A 9,287-nucleotide genomic window follows, 5' to 3' on the forward strand; every position below is an offset into this window, starting at 1 on the left:
TATTACAGGAAGTATAGGAAAATAACGTTAAAACTTGTCAAGGCTGAATGCAAATTTGAATTTTTAAAAGAATGTTTGATTTTAAAATTTTTGTTCTATTTTCTTTGTATTCGAAAAAGCTTAGCCTGATGATGGCCAATAGAGTTGGCTGAAAACGTTAGCTTTTCATTAAAAGTTTTCTCAGCAAATTAAGGTGTTGTGTTTTTTTGAGTTTACAAGCAAGTGCTGAGTGAGTGTAATATAGTTAGAATATGGCGGCACCGGTGGATTATTACAGGAAGTATAGGAAAATAACGTTAAAACTTGTCAAGGCTGAATGCAAATTTGAATTTTTAAAAGAATGTTTGATAAACAAGGTATTTCCGATGTCGATATATAGGATCAGCATCCCAAAAGAATGTGCTTCTTTGAAAGCTAAGTTTTGTTTGATTTGTCTTCGTAAATCAATTAGAATTGCTAAGAATAAAAAGTATGGTATATTGCATGAGCTCATAGCATTAGAGAATAATATATACAATGAAGATCCTATAAAGTTGAAAGAAATTAACAGTGGTATAGTTGTACTAACAGATGCAGTTCGGAAGAATATAAGGAGTAAATTTATTAGTAAAATGAAATGGATCGTTAAAAAGCAAGCATCAAGAAGGATTAGTAACAATTCTTCAACATTCATATTGTGGGACCAAATAGAAGTCCCGAATAAAATCAAGGATTTTCTGAAATGGGGACCAAACTTTGTCCCTGAAAATTCAAGTTCATGGGAAACTTCGATACAAGAAATAGAGAGAGGAATATCTGGGCTAGATTCTTTAGAAAAAGAATACATCCGATGGAAAGCAGTCATAAAAGACCAGAAGAATTGGAAAAAGGGATCTGATGCGGGTAAAAACATCAAACTTACTAAAGGTTGGCTTAGAAAAAATGATTTGGTTACAACAAGAGCGGACAAAAGCAAAGCTTTGGTAATTATGAAAAGACAGACATATAATAACGCAATGGAGGAATACATTAAAAAAACAGAATGCGAGAGTGTTGAAGCAAATGTTATTGAAAGCGTCGACAGAAGGGTTAAGAAACTTGAAAAGGCTAAGCTGAGTAATGCATTACCCTTTCTCAAAAATTGTCGAAATCCTAGTCCAGGTATGCCAAGATTGTTTGCTTTTGCCAAGACCCATAAAGAGGGTAAAGAAATGAGACCTGTAGTGGAAAGGTGCAGAGGACCAACGTTTATTCTTGAAAAGAGATTACATAAGTTTCTCACCTCGCACCTCGAGAATAATATACATGTGGCGCATGATCCAAGAGAAGTGGTCAATGAGGTACAAGATCTAGTTTTAATGGAAGATGAAATTGGAACAGTGATGGACTATGAAAGTTTATACCCATCTATAAAAATTGAATCATGCAGAGTAGCACTTTTAGACTTCATGCTGAGCAAGAGCCCAAATTTGGCTCTTGGGTTACATTAATGATTTGATCGAACTAGGTAACCTTATTTGTTATCAATCTTTTTTCGCATTTAATGGCCGTCGATACAGACAAAGAAGAGGAGTCCCTATGGGAAGTCCCATGTCAGGACTTTTATGTGAGCTTGTATTGAGAAGGTTGGAAAAAAGTGCTCTTTCTGTTTTCTTAAATGCCATTGTGTATTTTAAAAGATACGTGGACGATGTCTTGGTAATTTGGAAGAATGACCAAAAGATTGATGAGTTTATCAACATGATAAACAGCAACAATGATGGTCTCATGTTGAAGATTGAACAAAAATGTGCTTCACGGATACATTTTTTAGATATTGACATTGAATTTAAAGAAGGGCGTTTGACAACTAATGTATACGTAAAACCGACGCATAGCCCTCTGTACATTCCGTCCCATTCTAATGATCCCTACCAGTACAAAATGGCTGCCTTCCGTGCCCTTATCCAAAGGGCTTTTCTCTATTGCAGTAATGTCTTGGATAGGCAAACAGAAATTAATAGAATATTGCATATTGCCAGATCTCTAGGGTACAAAGAAGGTATGATAACAACATTGGTCAGAAAATACAAAACAAATAAAACTAAAACGCAAAACGACGGTTTCGGCAAAATCACGAAGTTCACGTATGATAGAAAGAGAAAAGCCATCATGAAAGAAATCTCAGCCCGCAAAGAGTCCAGGTTAATTTTCAAGAGAGCTCCTAATCTGTACAGATTATTAAGGAATGACAAAGACAGCATAGATAAAGAAAAAAGAGCAGGTGTATACAAGATTCCATATGAAAATCGTGAACTAGACATTAATAAAAATTATATTGGTGTCACTAACAGAAATTTAGGAGTCAGATTAAAAGAACACAAGTACAATATCAGTAAGGGATCTAACGCCACAATACTATCGCAAATGGCGCAAGTTGAGGGCTCAATCGTCAAATGGGACGAAGCAAGTATTATTAAACCAGTACATTCACCAACTTTGGCGATTTGCGCAGAAAAGATTGAAATATACAGGAGCAGATTACATGATAAATGCATTAATTCTAGGGATGCTGAAGGGTTGCCTTCCGCCTGGAAATACTTAATCAAGCGAATGGACAGATCTTAATGCCTTGTTTTTAGTGTTTTTTTGCATATCTTGCGGTTTATAGAATTTAGCATAATGTATTATTGTGTTACGTTTTTTAATGTTTAATTATCCTATGCTTATTTATCATATACATATTTTATAATAGGAGTTTTTATTTTATTTATTTTATTTATACATTTATTTATATATATATATATATATTTCGTTCGTTATTTTGTTTTTTGTATTTAAAATTTTTGTTCTATTTTCTTTGTATACGAAAAAGCTTAGCCTGACGATGGCCAATAGAGTTGGCTGAAAACGTTAGCTTTTCATTAAAAGTTTTCTCAGCAAATTAAGGTGTCATGTTTTTTTGAGTCATTATAATATTTCTAGAATAATTTTAATTTTATCTTAAAAAAATATACATATTTAAAAAATTCAATAAGATAATTTATTTAACATCATCTTTTATTAATGTATTCATCTAAACATAACATTCTTGGAATAATTTTAATTCTAAGTTATAGTGATTGTTAAAAAGAAAACAAGTACTTGTTAGTAAGTTTGATTTCTTTTTTATTTTTATTTTTAACTCTTTCTGCTCTATAGGCACACAGAGGGTCTTTTTTCCCATATCCATGTAGGCCTATGAAATTACCTATCCAATGGCATTAAATATAATTTGCTTAAGCATAATACGATTTTTTAAAATACAATACAGGAGACAAAATACAAAAATAATTTTTTTTTTAGTTTGAAGTTTTCTGAACATCACAATCAACAGAACCAGGGTTCCTACTCAAATTTTTCTTTTAAATTTCATGACTTCCCCCTGACCAACAGTTAATATTTTTTTTATAACTGCCAAATTATTAAGACTAAAAATAAATTGTTTTATTAAATTAAAATTTCAACAAATTCCCTGACTTTCCATGACTTTTTCCAAACACTAATGAAAATCCCAGATTTTCCCAACTTTCCAGGTAAGTAGGAACCCTGCAGAACATACAAATTTCAGATCCCTTGGTAGTATAGCTATTTTTTTATATGTATGATTATTATCTAAGAAATGTACATTCATCATCATTCACTGACAGTGATTTAACACGTATTGAAAACTAACTTTGCTTAGAACTATATGACAACTTTCAAAATTTTATTTATGAATTTATTATTACATGGTTAGTCATCTAATAACCATTTATTAGAAGAAAATTGACTCCCATCATTTAGATTTGTGGAGTTATCTAACTTCCTTGAAAGAACAACTCAAAAAACAAATTTTATTTAATATTTAAGCAATTTTTAATCAAAATACAGTGGTACCTCAGGATACGAAATTGTTCCGAAACTGAGATTGTATCATGAAAATGTTGTAAGGCAAATCATTTTTCCCCATACGATTACATGTAAAACCAAATAATTTGTTCCAACAAGAAAAACACACTCAAATTAACGCTAAGTAGTACATAAAATAAAATAAAAAAAGCTATAGTAAGGAAAACACTGAAAAATGCATTTTGTAGTTGTAAATGTACAAATAACTGGTGTTCTTTGTCTCCAATACAGAGGACTTTGCAAACGTTTTCGAATGTGGTTCTTCTTCAGGCACTATGGAATTCCCTACATGAATTCAAATTTCCAGTCTAGAATTAACCGTTGTTTTGGAAAATCTTTCTGGAACGTTGTCACGTGTGACCAATGACATCATTGTAGACTTCCACATTATCCGTATGTTGTTACTTTAGAGTTTTATTGAGGAAGGCTTCCAATGCTGTTGATATCTTCATTTCTTGTTTGAAGTTAATGCAGTGCTTATTCCTGAGGTTGTTAAGGCTAATGTATATGGCTTCTAACCATCTGAGGTGTTCTGTGCAGAACGTGGTGTGAATATTTCTGGCTAGAGAGAATAGTGGCTCTATTTCTGAGTCGGAGGAGTATACTGCTAAGATGGTGTTGTTTCTATGATGTAGGGTGTCCGCGTTGTGTTCCTTGATCCTAGTTACTAAGTTGCGTTTAGTGGACCAGATGTAGATTACTTCTCTGTTGTCTCTATGATCTACTCCGATGTTAAAATTTATTTATAGTATTTATCTACTCCGGTGTTTAAATTTCTTTATAGTATAAATAACCATAATAGAATAATAATTGATTAAAAAAAAATGTAGTTTTATTTGCACTTTAGCTTCGAGGATAGACGATGGTGGAGGTGTAAACTGGTGGGAAAGAGAGGCAGAAGGGAAATGATACTAAAACTTAACTTACATAACATAATGTAACAATAACTTAAAAATAACTTAGAAAAGATAAAAAAAATTAGTGTTGTTTTATATATATATATTTTTTTTTAATTTTTATTCACTGCTTTTTGCTTTCTTCCCTTCATTTTCACCAGCACTTTCACTGAATAGAGGTCACTTGGTAAAATATCTATCCAAAGAGGTTTGGCTTTGCTTACTTTTTAAAATGTTTCTAAAATGATTTAGGCAAATGTCATTACTCTGAGCAGCAATATGGCCAGTGTGAACCTTTTCGGGATGTTTCTTTTCAATAAAATCAGTCACTTTCTGATAATACCTCAAGATTTCCTTTATCCAGCGAGATCCTTCCACAACGAAGCAAACATGCAGACTGAGACCAATGAACAGAAGTGAATAAAAATGGTGCTGCGAATTAATGTAATGTCGTATGGTGAATTTTTGTTCATATAGTGGAGCAAAATATGTTCGAATTTCATGTCATATCCTGAAAATTTCGTATGCTGGGGCGTTCGTATCCTGAGGTACCACTGCATAATTTTTCACATTTAATTCACGTTCACAGAAAAAAAAAAATACTGTAATCACTAATATCAACACATAATCAGCTTCATATTATGCTTAAAACTAAAATTAGAAATCAAGATCATATTTAAAGAACTTAGTGATCAGATATATATGAAGTGGGATTCAAAAGTTCTGGGACTGGAATCATATACTGTATTTTTGCAGAATGATCAGCATGCTAGTCTATCCGGGGAGATCGTAAAATCAGATATTTCCGTATAGTAAATCCAGCATGCCTATTTATCTTGGGGAAATGCCAGCATGCTGGCATGCCAGTTAATCTTGGGGAAATACCAGCATGCCAGTTTAAGTGAGGTTATACATCCCTCTCAAGAGAGAGTATTAAAAAACAAACAAACATTTATTCTAAAACTGTGAAACTGTCAACATTACATCAAAAACTATGACTATACAGTAGAGCTTCGTTTATCCGAAAGTCGGTTATCCGAAAGAATTCCAGTCAGTAAATTTAAATTTTCGCCAGTGCTGTGGCGCTGCAATCTTTGGCTATGTCTTCGGCTACTCAAATATTTTACATTTTTGATACTAAATTAACTTCTGAAGTATAATTTTTTATTGTTTTTATATTTTTCAATATATTTATTTTGTTTGTACAAAATAAAAAAATAATTTTTAGCGATACAATAGTCTTCCTTAGGCTTAACATCGACGAAAATTCAACGCAAAGCAACACGCAACAGAGAAAAATTTCAAAATGGGATAGGTTAATATATTTTTTCGTACATAATCGGTTATCCGAAATATCAATTTTCCGAACAACCCTAGTCCCCAATTGATTCGGATAATCGATGCTCTACTGTATCAATATTTTAAAAATTTGCTATTATTTATGGCAAATTAAAAATTAAAAATATCATCATGAAAACTTACCACCATATGGACCAGGAGGTTGATGATACGCATTAGGTGGTGGTGCTGGTCCACTCGTATAAGGTGGTGGTGGTTCTGGATAAGTAGTTCCAGCAGGTGGTTTTTGTTGATCCATACTTTTTCTTTTGTAAACAAGAAAACAAACTTTTATAAATTATTTCCTAGTTTAAAAATTTTATGTTTATTACAAATGATGATGATGATGATGATAAATTCAGATATGGCTTTATATAATATTCATATTGTTTTTATCTATGTGATTTTTTAAATTTTATACAGTTTGTACATGAATTGATAAACTGGATTTATATCAAGTTTAAAATTTTTTTCTACTTAGTTTCTTTGATATTAACCTAGAATAATTCTTATAGATGATGTGATCAATAGGTTTTTCAAGAATTACCTTTTCTTTTCTTTCTTCTTTTTACAAAAATGAAAAGTGTTAGCAGGTAGATGTTGCACCCTATCAATAGTCTAGATCAGAGGTCGGCAGTTTGTCAAGTGAGAAGAGCCAAATTGTCATGAAAACAGGATAACAAAAGTACCAGAGAGCCGCATATTAATTTAAATGTGCAAAATACGACACACAACAGGGACGCCTCTAGTAGACATTTTTGGCATAACGTTACACGGATGGACGGACACACGTTCAATGTGTTATATATATAGATATGCTTCAAATGCTACCACTCTTATGCAACTCATATTGATCAGTGTGGTCATGTGTGGACAGCATACGAGTTGACGTTTGTTCGGCAGCTCTATCTCATAAACTCATAAGTTATAAGGCTGTGGTGAAATGAGGAGAGGTGAAATTGGAGTTTATGTCCAAAGAGCCGCATGTGGCTCGCGAGCCGATAATTCCAACCCCTGGTCTAGACCAGGAGTGGTGAAGCTGTGACATGTCAGAGAAATCATCTAACACATAATGTATTAACACATAATGTATAATTTTTATTTATCATCTGTCTTTTTCAATTATCCTTTCAGTTTATCACCTGATCATCCTTTTATCAATCTGCTTCTTTACATTTATTCAACTAAAGCAAAACATTTATTCTAATTAAAGCATATTTCATTCCTTTGAATATTATCATTCAAAGTCTAAAACTTCAGCATGCATAAACATTTGTAAAGATAAACATGCTTACTATACATAGTAAGTATACTTATGTTACACAGACTCAAACAGGTTCACCTTCCCTGGTCTAGACATTAGGGTGTTTGTGTACTAGATGTTGTCTTAGTGGCTCATAGACAGTTATAGAGTGGCAGGAAGAAAGGAGGCTATCTATGGTGACAGTGTTGCATTCCAAAATGTCAGACCTACAGGAATATCATGTGGCAATCATGTATTGTATGAAATTAAGGAAAATGTCCACATAACTCCACAAACTGTCACCACATAAAGCCTCTCTTCTTCCTGTCACTATAACTGTCTATGAGCCACTAAGACAACATCTAGTACACAAACACTCTAAATTCAATAGCAACTGATGTAAAAGAAAGATGAGATGAGATGTTAAGCTCATTTGTAATAACATTAAGTTTCATATGCATGACCTCCTGAATCAGGCCTATATTGCAAATAACATTGTCATTCATAGTGGCTATACATTTGGCAACCTGTAAGGCTCCAGAAATATCCTGCAACCACATTAAATTCATTAATATTTTAAAATATAATTTTTATTTCCATAAAAGGAAAAATGAATAATAATAGTGGAAAAAAAAACCTTCTCTCAGAAATAAAACAAAGAAAAACTAGACAATGTAAGTCCTAAGACCAATTATCTCCAGTTAAGATCAAATTAAATGTCTATTTTAACACATCCTGCAATCTAAGTTGAGATCTCATTACACTTAGTAATGACCACTTAGAATGAGAAAAGGTGACCAATTGGAATGGACAATCAGACAGAAAATGATAAAAACTCAAAATTTCAACTCAAAAAAGGATAAGAGAGCTTCTCTCTCTGACATCATCTTTGACCCTAACTGGATTGACCTCACTTTCTCAAAAGAATTAAACATGACCTGGAAACAAAACAAGAAACTGAAGGATCCTTCTGTCTTCTTTCTTTTTAAAAAGAAGAACCAGATTTATAGTCTTCACCTGCAGAGACATCTAAGAATATTATTGCTACAGGCTTTTTTGTGTTTAAAATAAATTGGGACAATTTTTTTTTTGGTGACTGTTGAGTCTGACTTGGTGTATCACACCCACATATGAATCAACACCTCTCTTCTGTTCTGACTAGAGAGCAAACTCAGCAATCTCACAAACCTAATAGCTGTAAATCTGTAACCTATGTCCTGCTATTATCAAAGGCATTACACCAAATCAAATCTGCTTCTTCAAAGTCAGCTCCTTAACTGATTCTATACAGTAAACCCCCTATAATTATGATTCCTATAAAACTGCGAAAAAATTGTGACGGTATCTGTAAAAAAAATTAAAAAAACTTCTTTAATTACGTGAAACGTCATCGGGCAGCAGAACTATTTTCCACCGTCAAGTGCCACGCTACGGAGAGTTTGCTATCGTCTGTACAGTATTATATATAAATTACTATATATATAAAAATGAATGTATGTCTGTCTGTGTGTCTGTGTGTCCTATGTCCTTCATGCATTACCACACCGTTTATCCGATTGCCATGAAACTTTGGGAAGTTGTTTAATATACTCCGGCGAAGGTTTGTGGCATAGTACGATTGCCATGAAACTTCGGGAAGTTTTTTAATACACTCCCGCGAAGTACATTTATCCTACGATAGATGGCGCGCGTTTACACGAGCATTCGCGCATAGTGTGTTTGATCGATTTCAAATTGTGAAGACCATTTCCCCCCTTCAAAAATATATATGTCTCTATATATGCATTTGTGAACTGTTATTTACGATATTTGTAATCATTTTTGTTTAATCACTTTATTTCGACTTTTTTTGCTAATTATGTTTTCGCTCGAACTTCGTTAAAATCTTAACTGTACCCCGAACAACGACCGAAGTTGTAGGA

The 9,287-nt window shown here is 32.9% G+C and overlaps 1 protein-coding gene across 5 annotated transcripts in view; it reads right to left on the minus strand.

Moving 5' to 3' along the window:
- Positions 1 to 9,287, minus strand: part of LOC111636074 (cell death-inducing p53-target protein 1-like) — a 63,728-nt gene that overhangs the window by 39,244 nt on the left and 15,197 nt on the right. For all 5 annotated transcript variants that reach the window (XM_023381239.1, XM_023381238.1, XM_023381237.1 and 2 more), the window contains exon 2: positions 6,267 to 6,388. In XM_023381239.1, the coding sequence (XP_023237007.1) occupies positions 6,267 to 6,381 (115 nt within the window). In that variant the 5' untranslated portion in view covers positions 6,382 to 6,388. The remainder of the gene's footprint in view (positions 1 to 6,266; positions 6,389 to 9,287) is intronic.

This window comes from Centruroides sculpturatus, unplaced genomic scaffold, assembly GCF_000671375.1.
Source record: "Centruroides sculpturatus isolate CEXI.00-Female unplaced genomic scaffold, Cexi_2.0 scaffold923, whole genome shotgun sequence".
Lineage (NCBI taxonomy): Eukaryota > Metazoa > Arthropoda > Arachnida > Scorpiones > Buthidae > Centruroides > Centruroides sculpturatus.